Below are 21,859 nucleotides of genomic sequence, written 5' to 3'. Positions count from 1 at the left end.
AGCCAAATGACCATATTAGTTTTGGATGTGTATGTATGTATGCCATCAAAGATCTCTACAATTACATTTTGACGAGTGTAAATTCCTTTTATGATATCTAAACTTCAATTCTGACTAGTTATAAAAGGAATTGTAGATATCTCAAATATCAGGTACTAGTACCAATAGAATTTTGACTAGTTACAATTGTATTTCAAATATCTGAAATGCAAGTCGACATATCTGAAATTACATTCTTCCAAGTTGACAAATCACTAATTTAATTTTGACTCGTCAGAAATACATTTTAGATCTAGAATTCCATTTACGATATCTGTAATGTAAGAACAATTGTAGGTATCAACAATTGAGATTTCCGCTAGTTAGACATTAGTTGTCAATATCAAGAATTAACATTTTGACTAGTGAGAATTGAGATGTAGATATCACTAGTCAAAAAAACTATTGTTACTATCTACAATTGCTATTACTGCTACTGATTAAATGTTTAAGGGCTTGCCATACAACGCATGTTTAAAAGTAGGCTTAAGCACTGAAGCTGGATCAGGATGTCAACAGAAACCAGGAACAGCTTAACTGAATCACGAACACGTGGCTCTCCTATGATTGGTGTAGATGTGGTTCATCTCTTGTTAGAGATGTCTGCATGGGAAGCGTACTGTAAATGTTGCATCTTCTCAAAACTTTAAATTGAAATGAATAAATACAGTGATATTAACATTTTATGGACAATATACCATTTATAATATTGCTGCGTGAGTTTTGTCTGACATGAAGTCTGTGTTTTTGCAGGAAATCACCTTTCCTAAAATGGTGGCCAACTGCTGTCGTTTTCTCTGTTACTTCTGTCGAATCAGCCGTCAGAACCAGAAAGCCATGTTTGACCATCTCAGCTACCTGCTGGAGAACAGCAGTGTTGGCCTCGGTGAGTATGTGTGATGTCTTGTTTTTACTTCTCCGCTGTTGAGCGTGATAGTTCATTCGTGACCTGGGCAAGAATAGGTTTCTCATGATGTCAAGGACTGTCTAAAATCACTCCCTTGAACACACATGCATTACTCCCAATTATAGACACTCAACCGTTAACCCAACAGAGAGCTGTAGATTGAGAGTTTGGACACTAATCATTCATCATCTTTTGCGTCATTGCTGACAGCTGTAGAATAAAATAACATGGCAGACAGTAAATATAGCACACTAGATAGTTAAAAAAGAGGGTCACAGCCATGGTCTTCATCAGCATATAGAGTTTTCTTAGTTGTTACCATGCAGCATGCGCATAGAGCCTAAGTACCAAAGTGCCATACTTTGTGAACAAACTGAGCCATCTCCATGACAACTGAGCAAACTTCCTTCACTGATGAAGACCATGAGGTGCAGCTGAAAGTTCCTAAAAGAAATACTACTGGCCCTTGAGTTAAGATTATTTTCAACTAAACGTACCGATTCTCAAACAAATGTACATATGATGGTGTTCTTTTCCTCTGAAACACATTATACAGGTGCTGGTCATATACTTAGAATATCATGAAAAAGTTGATTTATTTCAGTAATTCCATTCAAAAAGTGAAACTTGTATAATGTATACATTCATTCCACACAGACTGATATTTCAAGTGTTTCTTTAAATTTTGATAACAAAAATCAAAAAGACCAATACAAAAAAGGATTTTTAGAAATGTTGGCCAACTGAAAAGTATGAACATGAAAAGTATGAGCATATACAGCACTCAGTACTTAGTTGGGGCTCCTTTTGCCTGAATTACTGCAGCAATGCGGCGTGGCATGGAGTCCATCAGTCTGTGGCACTGCTCAGGTGTTATGAGAGCCCAGGTTGCTCTGATAGTGGCCTTCAGCTCTTCTGCATTGTTGGGTCTGGAGCATCGCATCATCCTCTTCACAATACCCCATAGATTTTCTATAGGGTTAAGGTCAGGCGAGTTTGCTGGCCAATTAAGAACAGGGATACCATGGTCCTTAAACCAGGTACTGGTAGCTTTGGCACTGTGTGCAGGTGCCAAGTCCTGTTGGAAAATGAAGTCTGCATTTCCATAAAGTTGGTCAGCAGCAGGAAGCATGAAGTGCTCTAAAACTTCCTGGTAGATGGCTGCGTTGACCCTGGACCTCAGAAAACACAGTGGACCAACACCAGCAGATGACATGGCACCCCAAACCATCACTGACTGTGGAAACTTTACACTGGACTTCAATCAACGTGGATTCTGTGCCTCTCCTCTCTTCCTCCAGACTCTGGGACCTTGATTTCCAAAGGAAATAATGTACTTTCATCAGAGAACATAACTTTGGACCACTCAGCAGCAGTCCAGTCCTTTTTGTCTTTAGCCCAGGTGAGACACTTCTGACGCTGTGTCTTGTTCAGGAGTGGCTTGACACAAGGAATGCGACAGCTGAAACCCATGTCTTGCATACGTCTGTGCGTGGTGCTTCTTGAAGCTCTGACTCCAGCTGCAGTCCACTCTTTGTGAATCCCCCCCACATTTTTGAATGGGTTTTGTTTCACAATCCTCTCCAGGGTGCGGTTATCCCTATTGCTTGTACACTTTTTTTCTACCACATCTTTTCCTTCCCTTCGCCTCTCTATTAATGTGCTTGGACACAGAGCTCTGTGAACAGACAGCCTCTTTAGCAATGACCTTTTGTGTCTTGCCCTCCTTGTGCAAGGTGTCAATGGTCGTCTTTTGGACAGCTGTCCAGTCATCAGTCTTCCCCATGATTGTGTAGCCTAGAGAACTAGACTGAGAGACCATTTAAAGGCCTTTGCAGGTGTTTTGAGTTAATCAGCTGATTAGAGTATGGCACCAGGTGTCTTCAATATTGAACCTTGTCACAATATTCTCATTTTCTGAGATACTGAATTTGGGGTTTTCATTAGTTGTCAGTTCTAATCATCAAAAGTAAAAGAAATAAACACTTGAAATATATCAGTCTGTGTGGAATGAATATATACATTATACAAGTTTCACTTTTTGAATGGAATTACTGAAATAAATCAACTTTTTCATGATATTCTAATTATATGACCAGCACCTGTATATTATATAAAATAATAATGATTTGATTCACTTACATTGCATTTGATACACACAGTCAAACCAGCACAATGTGCAGTGAAAAGCTTTCTCTCTAATATAAATTGTAAAGAACAAGAGCTGATACAGTGGCCGCTTGTAGTCCACAACACGTTGTTAGTCATGCAGTAAACTTTACAGGAAAAACACAACACTTTGACCAAGCAGATGTGTAGTGATATGGGGGGGGGGGGCCGACACTTTGCCTGCGTAGTCGCGTGGATCTGCGGGGTCTACCACGCTCCTCATGTGAAGGACAACGCTCCGTGAGTTAACGCCAGGCGATCAATGTGTGGTAACCATGGAGATTCTGTGCACTACTGTATCCCTGCCGTACAACTGAATGACATTAGCTGACTGTGGTATCATGTATCCCTAATCACAGGTCCATTTGTAACTAACAGTGGTAATCCTAGTCTTTCCTAACCACAGACTGTTATTGTTGATAGCTAAAGTTAGCTAAATTAGCATTGTCATAATTGCTGACGTTACCTGATAAAGCTCATCTTGTGCCGATGCTGTGACAAGCAGAAGCCCGGCTGTCTATGTTCTGATAACTGTTTAGAAAACAGGTTTATATTTTAGGGAACTCACAAGCAGCAAGAATCAGTCTCTCGTTCATTGATTTGCGCTGCGCGTCACTCGCGTGGGGAAAAGTTCAACACAATTCAACTCTTGCAGTGGGCGGGCGTGTGCGCGTGACGAGCACGAATGCGACAGTTTCACGGGATTGTGCCCGCATGTCCCGTCGCCTGTCAAACTGCCGGCGCCCCCCTACCTGCCCGCTCGCCTCCCATTGAATATGAATTACGAGGCGCGACAATCGCTCCCCGTGTGAAAAGCTCTTGAGGCCGCATATACACAGACAGGTGTGACAGTGTGACAGGTACTGGATACAAGAAGATGAATGCAGACAGTATGTGACACACGCACAAGAAATCCTCATATGTTTGAAAAAGGAGATCCTCTGCTCGCTCCTTCCCCGCTGCTGGGGGGTGTTTTCTCCCAGCATGCTCATGTGTGCACAAAGAGAAGCTGTGTGCTGTTTTCTGACGAGGGTTTGGGTACATTGCGAAACCTAATTTGTTTTACAGCTCCATCTCTTTTTGCTCACACATTGGCTGTCTGAGTGCTGTGTATCCAACAGTGCTGTATCCAGGAACAGATACACCTCTGTTTTATTGTCAATAGACTCCCTATTCTCCTAGGTGTATTTATATGATCATCTTCTCCTCTCCCCTTCCCTTTCCTCTCCTTCCCTTCTCTCCTCTCCTCAGCCTCTCCTTCCATGCGAGGTTCTACTCCTCTGGATGTTGCTGCAGCATCGGTCATGGATAATAATGAATTGGCCCTGGCTTTAAGAGAGCCAGACCTGGAGAAAGTGAGGATGACAAACATTAACACACACACACACACACACACACACACACACACACACTCACTCACACTTATTTACATAATGCATTTCCTAACCTCTTACCTTAACCATCACAACTAAATGCCTAAACCTGAAGAAGGCTGTTACGTTATGTTAGTGCTGCTACGCGTTGGTTGCTGCTATTTTTAATATACTCCTGATACACTAGCCAGTGTATCAGGACCACCTGGCTAAAACTAATGCAGTCTAATCCTGCAATAAAGCCTCCTTTCATGAAGAGTCTAATGTACAGTTTTTGTTGAAACTGTTAAAACGATTGAATTAATTAAATTTGACAGTTATTATTTATTTATTTGGGCGTCGTTTGTGCGGATATGTATTGTGTTATAATGAGAGGTGTTTATATACATAATATATATATGTATAATATACATCAATTATACAAATGTGGGTGGACTACATATTAGAAACACATTTGAGGTTTTTTTGTCAGATAAACCTCAGGTGTGCTTAGATGTTTTCATTTTTTAATTAAGTTACGTAGCGAATCATATGCGGTATAAAAACATGTCCCTTTGTCTGCTTGTGCAGGTGGTGCAGTACCTGGCCGGCTGTGGGCTGCAGAGCTGTGTGATGCTGGTGCGTAATGGATACCCCGACATTGGCTGGAACCCTGTGGAGGGTGAACGCTACCTCGACTTCCTGCGCTTTGCTGTCTTCTGTAACGGTGAACATTTGAGCGATCATCAAGTCTCTTTTCTCATCGCTGACTATATCGGCAGTCAAATCTGATATTTTCAACAAGAAACTGTTGTCCCTCTTTATCATTGTACAAACCCCAATTCCAATGAAGTTTGGATGTTTGTAAAACGTAAATAAAAATGGAATACAATGATTTGCAAATCCTTTTAATCTATACTCAATTGAATACACTACAAAGACAAGATATTTAATGTTCAAACTGATAAACTTTGTTGTTTCTTTGCAAATATTCACTCATTTTGAATTTGATGCCTGCAGCAAGTTCTAAAAAAGCTGGGACGGGCATGTTTACCACTGTGTTACATCACCTGTCCTTTTAACAACACTCAATAAGCATTTGGGAACTGAGGACACTAATTGAAGTTTGTAGGTGGAATTCTTTCCCATTCTTGCCTGATGTACGACTTCAGTTGCTCAACAGTCCGGGGACTCCGTTGTCGTATTTTGCGCTTCGTAAATTTTCAGTGTGAGACAGGTCTGGACTGCAGGCAGGCCAGTCTAGTACCCACACTCTGTTACTGCGAAGCCACGCTGTTGTAACACGTGCAGAATGTGGCTTGGCATTGTCTTGCTGAAATTAACAGGGACGTCCTTGAAAAAGACTTTGCTTGGATGGCAGCATATGTTGCTCCAAAACCTGTGTGTACCATTCAGCATTAATGGTGCCTTCACAGATGTGCATGTAATGGGCACTAACACACCCCCATACCATCACAGAAGCTGGCTTTTGACCTTTGCGTTGATAACAATCTGGATGGTCCTTTTCCTCTTTGGCCCGGAGGACATGAGGTCCATGATTTCCAAAAACAATTTGAAACGTGGACTCATCAGACCACAGCACACTTTTCTACTTTGTGTCAGTCCATCTCAGATGAGCTCGGGCCCCGAGAAGCCAGCGGCGTTTCTGGGTGTTGTTGATATATGGCTTTCGCTTTGCATGGTAGAGTTTTAACTCGCACTTGTAGATGTAGTGACAAACTGTGTTGACTGACAATGGAAGTGTTCCTGAGCCCACGTGGTAATATCCTTTACATAATAATGACAGTGGTGCTGAGGGAGCGAAGGTCACGGGCATTCAATGTTGGTTTGGACCTTGTCTCTTACGTGCAGAGATTTCTCCAGATTCTCTGAACCTTTTGATGATATTATGGACTGTAGATGATGAAATCTCTAAATTCCTTCCAAACATTGTTCTTAAACTATTGGACTATTTGCTCACGCAGTTGTTCACAAAGTGGTGAACCTCGCCCCATCGTTGCTTGTGAACGACTGAGCCTTTTGGGGATGCTCCTTTAATACCCAATCATGACACTCACCTGTTTTCAATTAACCTGTTGACCTGTGAAATGTTCCAAACAGGTGTTTTTTGAGCATTCCTTAACTTTCCCAGTCTTTTGTTGCCCCTGTCCCAGCTTTTTTGGAACGTGTTGCAGGCATCAAATTCAAAATGAGTGAAGATTTGCAAAAAAAAGTTTATCAGTTTGAACATTAAATATCTTGTCTTTGAAGTGTATTCAATTGAATATAGATTGAAAAGGATTTGCAAATTAATGTATTCTGTTTTTATTTACGTTTTACACAACGTCCCAACTTCATTGGAATTGGGGAATTGGGGTTTGGAATATGTATTGTACAGTATGTTGTCATGAACACCTCTACTGTTCTGTGGCCAGGTGAAAGCGTGGAGGAGAACGCCAATGTTGTGGTGAGGCTTCTGATTCGCCGACCAGAATGTTTTGGCCCCGCCCTTCGGGGTGAGGGTGGGGATGGGTTGTTGGCAGCGATGGAGGAAGCCATTAAGATCTCTCAGGATCTCTCCAGGGATGGTCCCTCTCCTACATCTGAGAGCAGCAACACACTGTAAGACAACATCCTCGCTCATTGTTTTTCTCTTATAGTATTAGATCATAGGGTTCTAGAAAAATAACATCCTTTTTTTACAGTTACAGTGACTTGTTATTTACTATACACTATATTTACTCCTCTAGAAGTAATGTATAGTTCAATAGATCAGTGCTATTGTAAATACCCACATGATATCTGTTCCAGCCGAAACACATGTATTATTCATTCCCGATTTGTGAACACTGAATGGAGAGAAATGAGTTGTACTGTGTGTGTGTGTGTGTGTGTGTGTGTGTGTGTGTGTGTGTGTGTGTGTGTGTAGCAGTGACATGCTAGAGGAAGAGGAAGATGATACCATCCACATGGGGAATGCCATCATGACCTTCTATGCTGCGCTCATTGACCTGCTAGGCCGCTGTGCTCCAGAGATGCATGTGAGTGACAACACACAAACACACAGACACACAGACTCATAGATACTCACACTAACCTTATCCATTTTATATCAGTTAATTCATGCTGGTAAAGGTGAAGCGATCCGTATCAGAGCCATTCTGAGGTCTCTGATTCCTATTGAAGACCTGGTGGGAGTCATCAGCATTCCTTTCTCCATGCCCAACGTGGCTAAAGGTAAGCAGACCCTCTAGCACCATACCTATCTGACATGCATAACACAGTAATCCTGATTTTAAAAAGGTCCAGTATGGAATATAAGATTTGAATATGCAAACACAAATAAAAAGCAGTCACTCGGTTGATTGTAAAATCTTGACTTTAATCTTGCGTGTGTGTGTGTGTGTGTGTGTGTGTGTGTGTGTGTGTGTGTGTGTGTGTGTGTGTGTTGTGTCTTATGTGTTTGCCTCTGCATGCATAGATGGGTTGGTGGTGGAGCCAGACATGTCAGCAGGTTTTTGTCCGGACCATAAAGCAGCCATGGTCCTGTTCCTGGACAGAGTCTACGGTATAGAAGACCAAAATTTCCTGCTACACCTGCTGGAAGTCGGCTTCTTACCAGACCTGAGAGCTGCTGCGTCTCTGGACACGGTGAGAGAGAGAGAAAACGCTGTTTCTCTGTTCTTTGATATTTTTTAAAAATAGCTCTAATTTATATTTTTTATGTTAAAAGTGGGTAAAACTACTGTGTAATATGAAAGGTGTCGCAGATAGTGATGAACCCAGTTATCACTGCAACTGCTGTTCCCCTCAACTCCACTTTTCAGTCTATCTGATAATTGTTATGGTTTTACAGCCTGCAACTTTACTGTTTTAGTTGAGTCTCACTGCTCTCATCAACATTGTTTCCAGCAGCAGCAGGCAGCTGTTGTCAGTGAAAAGGCTCTGAAAAACCAAGAGGGGATATTTGTCACTGTTTTGTGTCCAGAACATCAGTTTAAATGGCACATCCTGAAAAAAGGGCAAGCAAATAAAAAAAAGTAACTTAAACAGAGTACATCTATCAAAAACTACCTTAATTTATTATGATATATTATAAACTGTGTTACTGCAGAATTCACAAAATCAAAAACACACCACATTTTCTTGAATGCAGCCTTCTGAGGGCATTTTTTTTCTTCTTTTTAAACATTAGTTTTTGGGCATTTTCAGCCTTTATTTTTGACAGGACAGCTGGAGACATGAAAGGGGAGAGAGAGGGGGGGAATGACATGCAGAAAAGGGCCGCAGGTCGGAGTCAAACCTGGGCCCACTGCGCCGAGGAGTAAACCTCACGTATGGGTGCCTGCTCTACCAACTGAGCTGGTACTGCTGCCCACTGAGGGCATTTTTTACCTCATTTATGCACGCCATAATCAGGCATCCATTAAATAAAAGTCATTGGTTGCCACTAAGATGTTTATTTTGAAGTTGAGATGTAAGAGATGTGTTATAAAATGTAGACATAGTTAATAATAATAATAATAGTAATATATTTTTATTTGTAATGCACTTTACATTTGGAGCAAATCTCAAAGTGCTACAGTTAAGATCATAAAAGCATGGTAAGAACATCAATATAAAATACAAATAGACAGTGCAACGACTTGCAGGATTAATCAAAACTCATAAGTTCTGCTAAGAAGAAATGTTTTTAGTTCTTTTTTAAAAGTCTCAGTAGTTTGAGTTGACTATTCTGAACAGATGCACGGACCCTTTTTTCTGCCGTTAAACTAGCAAAAGTGGATTCGTACACACCCTAAACGCACCTGCGCCAGGCGCTTCACGCCATGCCCTTAGATCGTTAAAATAGGGCCCTAATAGTCCAACTAGTATGTGGGTTGTTGTGTTTAGGGTGGCATTTTCTTGGAAAGACCTGTAGTCTTTCCCAGCCACAAACACACACTGCTCCTCTTTAGTCCAATGTCCTTATATATACATTTTTCCCACATCAAATCTGACTGCTCACAAAAATAGTGTTTTCTCAATCTCTCCTCTCTTCTTCTGTCTCTGTATTTGTGTCAGGTTGCTCTCAGTGCCACAGACATGGCACTCGCCCTCAACAGATATCTGTGTACAGCCGTGTTACCTCTCCTGACTAAATGTGCTCCACTGTTTGCGGGGACGGAGCCGTTCGCCTCACTGATCGACTCCCTCCTCCACACGGTTTACCGCCTGTCCAAAGGCTGCTGCCTCACCAAGGCCCAGAGGGACGCCATAGAGGAGTGTCTGCTGGCTGTTTGTGGGTAAGACTGGAATGAAAACCCAAAAGCAAAATAGACATGCATGTGAGAAAGTAAGTTATTGTAAAAACACATGGGAGGGGTTAACAGGAGAGCATTGTAAGATTCTGACAAGTGGTGTTGATTTGGTATCTAATGTAATACATATTATAAAACGTATACTGTCAAAATAAAACCAAATATGGTAGACATAATCATTATTTAAGCTTTAGTTTAGAACTCACACACCCATGATGAACTTCAGCCAAACTAAAAATTTGAGTTTAATTATTTAAACTACATTTTAAGAGCATCACCATCTTCTTCTCATTTTAAGTTTGCTTAACTGTTAACAGCTCTGGCTTCAACTTGACTATTGCTGCTACAATGTATGTTCATGTATTTAATTTCCATACTAATTTTGTTCATGTATCTTTGTAAAGCAGTTCCCCTGTGTGTTTTTCTTGTGTTTTGTCTAATGTGATCTGATCTGTCTACACAGTTGTTACTGTTTCTGTGTGGCAGTGGAAATAACCAACTAATGTACATCATCTTATTAATGTGCAGTAAGCTGAGGCCTTCAATGATGCAGCATCTGCTGAGGAGGCTTGTGTTTGACGTTCCTCTGCTTAATGAACACACCAAGATGCCTCTGAAGGTGAGAAACAATGTGCAGTTCTATCTGCGCCCAATCAATTCCAAAGAGCTTTTGAAACTAGAAAATGCATTTCCCGCAGAAAATGCGTGGGAATGCTGAATTGCTAAAGCTAGACTGGATGAATAGCTTAAATCCATAAGAAGAAGTTGAAGTAGTGAGAGTAGTTGAAAAAGTGGAAATCGTTTTAATAAGTATGAATTTCATTTAAAAGTTAAAAGTTGACGCTAAACTGAATTGTTAAAAGTTGAAAAATGACAAAATATGTAGAACATTGTGAGGTCTGAGTATATTTTCTAACTGATAATGACTCCCATATGCAGTAATATGAAACAAATTGTATGAAAAATGCATTGCACCGCATTGCTGAAAAATCTAGAAAATTGTCAGAGATGGAAGCTAATTACCTAAATAAGTGAAGAGCTAAAATACATTGTTAGAAAAGCTGGAAGATGAACTGTAATACTGTCAAAGATGAAAGTTGAAATGAATTACCTGGAAATTTCTTAATATTTAAAAAAGTATAAATAGTAGAAAAAAGTCCTATCATTAGCTGAAAGAGCTGAACATTTTAAAAGTTGAATGGTTTTAATAGCTGAATGTATGCAGAAGTTACAGAGAGCCAGAAAAAGTACAGACGAGGGAATAAAAAACAAGAAACAGAAACAGACAGACAGACAGAGACAGACAGACCGAGACAGAGAGAAACAAACAGAGAGACAGGGACAGACAGAGACAGAGACAGGGAGAAACAGAAACAGACAGAGACAGAGAGAAACAGACAGACAGAGACGGGGAGAAACATAAACAGACAGAGAGACAGAGACAGACAGACGGAGAGAGACAGAGACAGGGAGAAACAGACAGACAGAGACAGGGAGAAACAGACAGACAGTGAGAGACAGAGACAGACAGAGAGAGACAGACAGAGACAGACAGACAGAAGTGGAACGCAAAAGATATAGACTAATGTTCATATTACTGCCTGTAGTATTCAAGTTGACTGTCTGTGAAAGGGTTGTCATGGTAACGTATGACCAGTGAAAACACCCTTTGAAGTCTGTGATGAGCTCTCTTTGATCTTTAATCAGGTTAACGACCGTGTCACCTGCTGAAACTGTCAGCTGTGCCCCACTGGAGCTATTCAAAGACACAGAGCAAGCTCTCAAATAAAGGCTCAGACTGCTAAAACGATAAGGGGTATCAGTGAAATGATGTAATCGTGACCACCACAAGGCCTTTGTGAACGTATTCATGTAAAATTTATGTTGATAAACTTAAAAATGTGGGCATATCAGCGATTTAAAAAAAGTGGTTCGCTCTGCGTTTCGCTCAGAAATGTGGAGAATGTTAAACAGGGCAGCGAATGGAGGAACATGTGGAACTCTTGTCATGTGGAAGCTCACCGAGCCAAAAGTATAAGTCATATCGCATAACTGAGCACATTGCCTGAAACTAGACAAAAATACCTACGTTTTGATGTATAAATTGTGTATGACAAGTAGATATTGTGGGCGTGAGAGCAATTTATAGAGAAGGGACAAAGATCATTTTTTTAAGGCTCTGTGCTCTGGCGATGACATCATCCACTCTAGCTGGCCCCAACACACACTCATTAGAAACTCAGAAAAATCCTGAAATGATCACTAAACTTAAACAGCTTTTTCACAAAAACTGTAAAAGATATCAAACTGAAAAGATATAATCTAATACCTGAAGCTTCTGTGAACATTTCAAAGTTTGTTTGGTGTCTGTAGGTGAAAGTACAAAGGAGCTGAATATTTTGGGAGCGGAAGAAGATTTTAAGGATTTGAAGCATGCTCTCATTGACTTCAATGTTAAAAAAAAAGTTGATAATTGTGTGTATAATAGAAGTTACCTTCTACAACACACTCAGAACATATATTTAATCTAATACATTTGTTAACAACAAATTTACTTTGAATCAGCATCTCTGATTTCTGACTACTAAAATATGATATATGATTATGGACAAGTGATCTTGCTCTGTGAATTTGTACAGTACCATCAGCTGCACTGTTTTATTAAAAATGGTTCTTAAAGGCAGCAGACGGATGATGAATGTCCTCTTGACTTTACCCAGCTGTTGACCAATCACTATGAGCGTTGCTGGAAGTATTACTGCCTGGCTGGAGGCTGGGGCAGCTTTGGAGCTGCATCAGATGAAGAGCTGCACCTCTCCAGGAAACTGTTCTGGGGAATATTTGATGCTCTCTCACGCAAGGTAAGGCTCTAGTTAAGGCCTATTTTTTTGTTTTCATAAAACATTAAATGAAAAAGAAATGAGTTAGGTGATATATAAAATCTGTGAATGTGTAAGGGGTACTCCTAATTTAGTTTTGCACTTCCATAAAGTTTAGGCAATCACAAGGGACAGATCGAAGCAGTAGAGGCTGAGCTGTCATGACTTTTAGTGCCCAGTAGGGGTCGAGCTGATCCTACATTTCCCATGATGCAAGCATACTGTAGCATCTATTTGTTAGACCTTTCCTACTTGGTAAATGGTCACGTCTTTCAAACCCCATACCTCCAGTTTGTAAAGCCGTTGTTTCTTTATAAATGTTAACTCTCAAAGCTCAAGCTGAGAAGACCTTTCTGACATCACTATGACATCATCAGAGTTATTTTCTCAGACTTGACAAAATTCCTCCAGAGACACAGACAACATTTTAAACACAGGCGGACAAACTTAATTGCCATAAAGAATGTTCAAATTATGTGATAAACACCCAAAACCTGAATACTGCTATGATCATAAAATTAGTACTGACTGTAGGTATGTAGCTGACCCAAATAAAAGGCCTGTGCTCTGCAGTGTACTGTAAGCACAACAGTGCTTTCCAATGATGTATAAAGCAGCAAACTGTGTATGTGTTTTGATGATGTAGCGGTATGACCAGGAGCTGTTCAAGTTGGCGTTGCCATGTCTCAGTGCTGTGGCTGGAGCTCTTCCTCCAGACTACATGGAGTCCAACTACATGGCCATGATGGAGAAACAGTCGTCCATGGACTCAGAGGGAAACTTCACTCCGCAGCCTGCAGACACTACCAAGTATACAACATATTTATTAGAAAGTTCAATTTCTAAAGTTAGTTTTCGTGCAGATACACATTCAGATTTTTATAAAGTTGCAAGTAGGAAAGTAGAAAATTAGTCAAATCCAATGATGTACTGTAATTAATTAATAAGGAATTAATTGTTGTCGGTTTGGGGCAGTTCGGATCAGCCATGACAGCAGGTGACCCCACATACATGAATTTGAGTTTTTTTTCCTGTCTTCATCAGTGTGACTGTCCCAGAGAAACTGGACTATTTCATAACCAGATATGCAGAGCACAGCCATGAGAAGTGGTGTATAGAAAAGGTAAGGAGGTGGTAGGTCACATGAGGTTCTCAAGTCAAGCGTGAAATGATGGTAGTCCTGTTACTGATTTGTTTTAAGGTGCAATAAACTGACGTCTTAGTAGTTATATTATGGAAATTGAATGAATTTTAAAATATCTCTTATGTATGTTTTATAGTTTTCCAATGGCTGGTCATATGGGGAACAGATATGTGAAATCTCCAAGAGCCACCCTTTACTGAAGCCATACAAAGGCATCTCTGAGAAGGTAGTCTGCATGCAGCTGTCTGAGTCTGGCTTCTTTTTCTCATTGTTTTGCAAAATTGTCATATGTTAACTTTTAACTTAACCAGGTATCTGAATGTTGGAGTATTCAGCTGTGTCACAGCACAGTATCACCAGATGTGCACTGTATTGACAGGTGCAATATTTGAAAATCGATAATTATTTATTATTATTATTTTTAATTACATTTATATCTGCATTTATGTCAAAACCTAGAGACTTTCAAACATCAAAATGTCATTTATTAAATGTATTTGTGTCAAAATGACAAATAAATATCTTTTCGTATTCTATTTTGCCTGGAAACGCTTCCAACACACTTGTGTGTCGCGTGAAAAATAGGCGTCGCGTTTTCGGCGCAGCTCAAGCCGCGCCTGAGACGTGCGTTGTTAACATGGGTGCCGAAATAAAAACGGACACGCCACGCAGCTGACATGCTCACGCCACGTAGCCAGTGTGCAGGAGGCCTTATGGTACACTAGGCAAGTCAGATTGAGGCCACTGTTGGCCCAAGCAGTGGCCTACCATGGCTGTAGTTTGACTAAAGGTAACCTGTGATGTTTCTGAACCCTAGTAGTGCTATGGAGAAATTTTTGTATGATTGGTTCCCTGTTATGTTTGTTTCATGCACGGGCACAAGGACACAGGTCAAAGGGTGGCCGTAACGTGCCACAATATGTAGCAATGCGCCAGCAAAGACAAGAATGCAAGGTAGTTAACATGGATGCAAACAATGCAGATACGATGCAATACGAGCAAGGAAATACATTCAACTCGTTTGTGAGAGCTCAAGGATATGCATGCCGTGTTTTGGTGAGTAACACTGAATGTAAACTTGTTTGTTTACAAGACAACCCCACAGGGCACCTTTCATTTTGATTTGTTTGCCAAAAGACCAAACCAAACCTTTAACTGACTCATCGAAGAAAGGGTGATAATTGAAGAACAGGGCATTTTAAAATGTATTATTTTACCCTTACACACCCCAAGTCAGCCACTCACTCGACCAGCTCTAGTTTGCATACCAGGAAAAGGTGGGCGTGGACGATGCCATCATATACCTACTGCACAGAGAGCAATCTCATCTGGACAAGGGGAAAAGTGCTGTGAGAATCATGTTCTTTGATTTCTCTAGCGCCTTGAACACCATTCAGCCTGTCAGATTGAGAGACAAGCTTGTGCAGATGGGGGTTGATGCTCACCTGGTATCCTGGATAACAGACTACCTGACAGAGAGACCACAGTTCATCAGGCTGAAGGACTGTTTCTCAGAGACTGCGATCTGTAGCACCGGAGTGCCTCAGGGGACTGTGCTTTTACCGTTCCTGTTCACCCTGTACACTTCTGACTTCAGCTACAACTCTGAGTCATGCCACATGCAGAAGTTTTCGGATGACGCTGCAATTGTGGGGTGTATCAGGGATGGACAGGAGGACGAGTACAGGAACCTGGTGGATGACTTTGTGCAATGGTGCAGGCTCAACCATCTGCAGCTGAACGCAACAAAGACCAAGGAGGTGGTGGTGGATGTTAGGAGATCTAAACCACATATGCCACTAGTCTCCATTGAAGGGGTCAATGTGGAGGTGGTCAGCACATATAAGTACCTGGGGGTACACATGGACAACAAACTGGACTGGTCAGCCAACACGGATGCGCTGTATCGGAAAGGGCAGAGTCGGCTTTACTTCCTGAGGAGGCTGAGGTCATTCAATGTCTGCAGTAAGATCCTCTGGATGTTCTACCAGTCAGTCATTGCCAGTGTCCTGTTTTATGCTGTGGTGTGCTGGGGAGGCAGCATTAAGAAGAGAGATGCTGGGCGACTGAATAGGCTGGTAAGGAAAGCTGCCGCTGTTGTTGGCATTGAGCTGGAGTCACTCACAGCAACTGCTGAGAAACGGACCATGAGTAGGTTGCTGGCAATCATGGACAATGACCGCCACCCACTACACAGCACGTTCTTCAAACAGAAGAGCATGTTCAGTGGCAGACTTCTGTCACTGTCATGCTCAACAGACAGGGTAAGGAAGTCCTTTGTCCCCAGGGCCATCCAACTCTTCAATACCACACAAAGGGGGAGGGGAGAAATGGACTTTTCAGCTACCACCATTATATCTCTGTCTGCTGTACATCTGACTGTCTTATAGGCTATATTAGCCCTCCTACACAATCTGGACTCTGGTCATAACATATACATCTTATAACTTATTCCCTGTTATATATTGTTCTTAACATATATTATTTCTTTTCTATCAAGCAAGTCTAATTCTGTTAGGTTTACATTCTTGTCTTTTCATAGTAATAGTTAATATTTAAAAATAAGCTATTGCACTGATCAATCCCTGCACTGTTCTCTTTTGCACTACCACCATTGCACACAGTCTACCTTAGCACCTTTAACTCTTTAATTTTCTGTGAGTGATTTTTATGTATGTGAGATATATGTGTGTATGTGTATTTGTTGTGTTATTGTTGTCTAAGCTACTGGAGGCCTAAAATTTCCCTTGGGATGAATAAAGTATCTATCTATCTATCTATCTATCTATAGGCATAGATTGTGCACAGGTCTTTTTAATGACTTGCAGTGCAGTGAGAGGACTGTATTACTCCATAGAAAGCAGCTGCATGCCACTGAAAATGTCCTGGAAATCATTTTTTCGGAATCATGGCAAGGAAATACTGTAGCTTGGAGACTTTGCACTCACCTATATTTTGATAGGTGACAGTATCTCATGGTTTATTGCAGTTTTTGTAAAAGCACTGACTCACTGTCAACTTTTGTCTAAAGTTTGGGTGTAATCTTGCAGGATAAGGAGGCGTACTGCTGGCCAGTCAGAGAGTCTCTGAAGACCATGCTGTCGTGGGGCTGGAGCATCGACAGGATCAGAGAGGGCGACCCTGCCAGCCTCCACAACAAGTCCAGGAGGATATCACAGGCCAGCCAGGTACACACACACACACACACACACACACACACACAATTACACATGCATAAGAAAAAGGGAAAAAAGTGACATCAATATATTGTATATATACTGTCTTCCACAGCAGTCTTTTGAAGGAGCTCCAGCTTTCAGCCCCAGACCCATTGATATGAGCAATGTTACCCTGTCCAGAGACATGCAGGTAGGTTACTGCATACACAAAAAGACAAAACAAGTAAATGAGAAAGTTGTTGGATCCCTGAGGTTAAACTGGGCTGTTGTAGCACAAAGAAGCAGTATTGATACCAGTATAGAAACTTGAAGATATTATGGATCGATGGATAAATTGATATGTGCAGTGTTCAACATTGTGTTTTTCCAGTCTATGGCAGAGCTGCTTGCAGAGAATTATCATAATACCTGGGCCAGGAAAAAGAAAATGGAGCTGGAAGCCAAAGGTGAATATAGCACAACAAATACACACTGTGCATCCCAAAACCTTTTCCTTTTATGCCATCACCACCAACTTTATTTTGTGGTGTAGCTTTGTTTTCCATTCTGCTGTGTTGCTGTTGTCTCCAGGTGGAGGAAACCATCCTCTGCTGGTTCCCTACGATACACTGACTGCCAAAGAGAAATCCAAAGACAGAGAAAAAGCACAAGACGTCCTCAAGTTCCTCCAGATCAATGGTTACACTGTGTCCAGGTAGGAAGTAGGCTCTATGACACACTCATAGTGTGTGTCTTTCCTGGGTTTGTTTTCACACACTTAAGGAACTGTCTCTGACCCAAAGTAATATCAATTCCATCTCTACATGTGCCCAGTAGAAAGGTTTGCGATGTGTTTAGCCTTCCAAAAATGCCTTCCAACAATTCTATAGGCATGTTATATCATGTTGTATAATGATGGATAGCATCAATACTTTTGAGATTTTGTGTGCACTTTTCTGTTGTTGGTGAAGAAATGGTTCCAAGTATCTAAAAATGGTAAATAAACAAGACACAACTGTTAAATCAGACGGATTTACAGTTGTTGGAAGGTATGTTTTAACCTTTGACAAAGAGAAAGGTCTGATGTGTGTTTAGCTTAATATGAAAAAAAATCCCCAATTGGCAGATCATTCCTTTAAGAGTGTGTATGTTGTTTCCAGAGGTGTGCAGTCACAGGAGCTGGACACTCCAGCTATAGAGAAACGATTTGCCTACACCTTCCTCCAGCAGCTCATCACATACGTAGACCAGGCACACCAACACATGATGGAGTTTGGTAAGACGTTTCTGTTACTCCGAGAATAATGAAGACATGACAGTTGTGAAATAATGTAATGCAATGTTCATGCCAACTGCTGTATGTAACTGAACTTTGGTGCAAAGATGATGGTGCCAAATTACCAAAACAACAATGTCAATATAAATTGTATTTGTAAAGCACCTTTCATTACAAGTAAACCCAAAGTGCTTTACGGTAACAACAGCATACACATTAAAACGAAGCATGAATAGTAAAGAATACAATAAACACAACAAGACAATCAACAAAAACAAACAAAAGCATACAAGTGCGACCATAGAAATTCATTCACACGCATGCACACACACACACACACACACACACACACACACACACACACACACTGCAGAGTGGTTAGCTACCTGATAGTCCTATAAAAAGCACAATATATAGTTGTTTTAATTTGCCGACACAAACCATTCGTTTTTAGACGAGGCCATGCACATTTTAGTAACACCCAGTGTACACTTGACGGCATTGACAGCAAGGAGCATCCTTTGAAAGGTGGTGGAGAGATTTTGTACAAGACACACTAGCACAACATAAAGTGTCAGTCACCCCTTTTATTCTCTGTGCCAACCTACACACCATGGTGGAAAGGCATGGGGAATGACTAATGCTACGGATGCATCATACAGCCTTAGGACCAACTCCCAGGACTAGTAATATATTATACTATATTATGTCCTACTGTGATTATACCTGCCTTAAGTCCATAAACATGAAAAGAGGTGATGGGATAAATTCCTTAATTACATGGTGTGCCCACACCAGTGTGAAAATGTACACTTTGAGTTGCAAGAGTACTTCCGTGTTCAATAAGGGGTTATTGGCTGCCACACTGAATATTCTTTTTAATGGACTCTGCACCACAAATTGAACCGCATAAATATTTCAGAGAATGAGATAAAAATCTTGCTTGTGCACTCCTGTAGTGCATTTTTTTGCATTTGCATCAGGAGGAATGTGAAGAGCAGTATCAAAAACACTGGTGAATTCTCTAGGCAGATAATATGGCTGGTTTCTTAACATGAAAACTTTGACTATGTTTGAACACCAAGTATGTCTGATGCAAACACAGAGTCCGCCTCCCCTACTCCCACTGGAGTCCTGTGCTCTGTCGCACCGATCTGGAGTCCCGTCTCTGCCAGATGTGGGCACAACAGTCTCCTATCTCCCGTTGCTGGGCCAGAGTCCTAGTTCATCCATTCCTCTTTCCTGTGACCTGACAGCCAGGAGCAGGCTGGGTAGTGGAACAGCCCTAGGTCCAGCATAGCTATTATCTGCTGTGGACAGTCATTGTCTCAAAGTCCGCTGCACTTAATCCAATCCCTGCGCTTCATTCTCCGATGTTGATGAGTGGATCTCTGTTGTAGGCCATACAACCCATACAACTAACCCTAACTTATTAAAAGAAAACTGTAGCACAGTTCATGGGAGCTACTGGCCACTGCATCGGCATGCACTGCTGTCAACTATCAGACCTTATTGTTTTTGATTGTGTCGTGTCCGTCATTTAGATCTGGGAACAAGACCGAAGGGGGAGAAGATTCCTCATGAACAGCAGATTAAGTTCTTTGGAAAGGTCAGAACTAATCATTTTATTTGATTCATCAATCACTTGGGTGTTTGGGTGTGTTTACTTTGACCTTGGAGTTTGTTTTTGAGAAAAGCTTTGCCTAATAATGTGCAATACAAACTAAATGATTTTATCCAGCAGTAATCATCAACCCAATCTGTAACAGTACTCCAGATCATCTTCTTCCAAACTGTGCATGCAGTATAAGTCCTACTCAATGCAGACAAATCCTCACATTTTAGCAACTGGAAACAATCAAAACAGTTCTATTAACCAACTAAGTCTTTAATCAACTAATTATTTCAGCTGTTGTTGTAGGCCGTTATATTGTTGGGTAGTTTAATTTATAATAAAACATTGTATTTTATAAACTACATGTGTTTTGTGTGCAGAAATCTAGTAACTAGTAACTAAAGCTGTAACAGATGAATGTAGTGGAGTAAAAAGTACAATATTTCTCTCTGAAATATAGCGGAGTAGAAGTAGAAAGTGGCATGAAAAGAAAAGACTCAAGTAAAGTACAAGTACCTTAACATTTGTACTTAAGTACAGTACTTGGTTACATTCCACCACTGGGGACAGTAGCCTGTTTGTAACAGTAGTGTGAACAGGGTGTTTCTGAGAAATTAAAACAAAGAAATGTATTTTTTTAATGTAATTCTTTTTTATTTATTTTTTTACAGCTTTAATGTATTTTGTATTGGTCAATGTTCTTATTCCACTCACCGGTGGTAAAATTAAACACATTCTGTGCATGGAATGTCCAAAAAACAATAGTTTGTTTTTATAAAAGGTGGTGGTCTCGTTTCTTCTATTTCTTCTATTTTGAACGACAGACAGAGAAGTATTCATTTTGTATCTATGCCATTTACCTGCAGGTCGTCTTGCCGTTGGTGGATCAGTACTTTAAAAACCACAGGCTATACTTCCTGTCCACAGCCATTCATCCAATCAGCAGTGGAGGCCACGCCTCCAACAAGGAGAAAGAGATGGTGACCAGGTGAGTGTGGCAAATGACACAATAGAAAGATAGAAAGCCAATGATGCCAGTATTGCGGGTTATTTGTTGAATAAGACCTTGACTGTATGTTGGAGCCTGTTTCTAATCGACTACATGTGTATGAAAGGCTGTGGGCCTTTATATTTTCCTGATCTTTCTTTTGCTACATCTACACTAATATATGTTTTTGTTTAAAAATATTTTGCTACGATTACGCCTCGTGTCCACACTACTCTGGCATTTTCGAGACTCTAAAACAGAGACATTTGGAAACACTGCTGACGCTGTTTAAGTTTGGAAACTCCAAGGTTGCGTTGTAGTCTGGACGGGCAGAAACTGAGACCTTTGGAAACGACGACACAGCCATCAGCCGGCTCGAGTCGAGCTGAGACGGTTCAGTTCAGACCGCTGCGACTTTTCCCTGCAAAATTCTAAAATGGTTTTGTCTCGTCGCGAATCTTTGGTCTGAACTGGGCTTTACATACCTTTCAGCAACAGTTTCACCTCATCGTTGGTCCAAGCTAATACAGCCCATGTCTTACTTTTCGCCATTGTTGTTCTTTCTCCAAAGTATTTCTGTATTTTCAACTTGTACATACATCATTTTGAACCGCAGAGTAACGTCAGACAATCTGCTCCCTTTTTACACCGGCACACGCATGCCCAGTGTATGCGAATGGTTATGGGATATGCGTTGTCAGACGTGTTGATATAGATGGAGATCATTTCTGACACAGAGCCTAAACACTTGTCTGAACGGAGATCATTTTTGTTTCCAAATGCCTTTTAAAAATGAAAACCTAGTAGTGTGGATGTAGCATTTGTCTTTGTCTGGGTTGATTGTCTCACAAACTTTCTTTTATCTCTTTCTCTGCGTCCCTCTCTACCTCCTCCTCTCTCCTTTCATTTGATCTTTTCAGTCTTTTCTGCAAACTGGGAGTTCTTGTCAGACATAGGATATCCTTATTTGGTAAGGACGTTCATGCCTAATGCTTCCACTTCTGCTTTTCTCTGCTGTTGTTCTGAGTGAAT

The 21,859-nt window shown here is 40.9% G+C and overlaps 1 protein-coding gene across 1 annotated transcript in view; it reads left to right on the top strand.

Moving 5' to 3' along the window:
- Window positions 1–21,859, top strand: part of ryr2a (ryanodine receptor 2a (cardiac)) — a 172,127-nt gene that overhangs the window by 65,789 nt on the left and 84,479 nt on the right. The window contains exons 42-62 of the mRNA XM_078279587.1: window positions 793–925; window positions 4,367–4,470; window positions 5,059–5,194; window positions 6,903–7,089; window positions 7,397–7,508; window positions 7,584–7,704; window positions 7,949–8,118; window positions 9,532–9,752; window positions 10,296–10,386; window positions 12,488–12,628; window positions 13,293–13,456; window positions 13,691–13,769; window positions 13,927–14,016; window positions 16,841–16,978; window positions 17,082–17,159; window positions 17,340–17,415; window positions 17,540–17,663; window positions 18,109–18,224; window positions 19,769–19,833; window positions 20,706–20,827; window positions 21,748–21,797. Of these exons, the coding sequence (XP_078135713.1) occupies window positions 793–925; window positions 4,367–4,470; window positions 5,059–5,194; window positions 6,903–7,089; window positions 7,397–7,508; window positions 7,584–7,704; window positions 7,949–8,118; window positions 9,532–9,752; window positions 10,296–10,386; window positions 12,488–12,628; window positions 13,293–13,456; window positions 13,691–13,769; window positions 13,927–14,016; window positions 16,841–16,978; window positions 17,082–17,159; window positions 17,340–17,415; window positions 17,540–17,663; window positions 18,109–18,224; window positions 19,769–19,833; window positions 20,706–20,827; window positions 21,748–21,797 (2,518 nt within the window). The remainder of the gene's footprint in view (window positions 1–792; window positions 926–4,366; window positions 4,471–5,058; window positions 5,195–6,902; window positions 7,090–7,396; window positions 7,509–7,583; window positions 7,705–7,948; window positions 8,119–9,531; window positions 9,753–10,295; window positions 10,387–12,487; window positions 12,629–13,292; window positions 13,457–13,690; window positions 13,770–13,926; window positions 14,017–16,840; window positions 16,979–17,081; window positions 17,160–17,339; window positions 17,416–17,539; window positions 17,664–18,108; window positions 18,225–19,768; window positions 19,834–20,705; window positions 20,828–21,747; window positions 21,798–21,859) is intronic.

This window comes from Sander vitreus, chromosome 21 (genome assembly GCF_031162955.1).
Source record: "Sander vitreus isolate 19-12246 chromosome 21, sanVit1, whole genome shotgun sequence".
Lineage (NCBI taxonomy): Eukaryota > Metazoa > Chordata > Actinopteri > Perciformes > Percidae > Sander > Sander vitreus.
The sequence above is the reverse complement of the archived record's forward strand: the minus strand, read 5'-3'. Positions and strand labels throughout refer to the sequence as shown.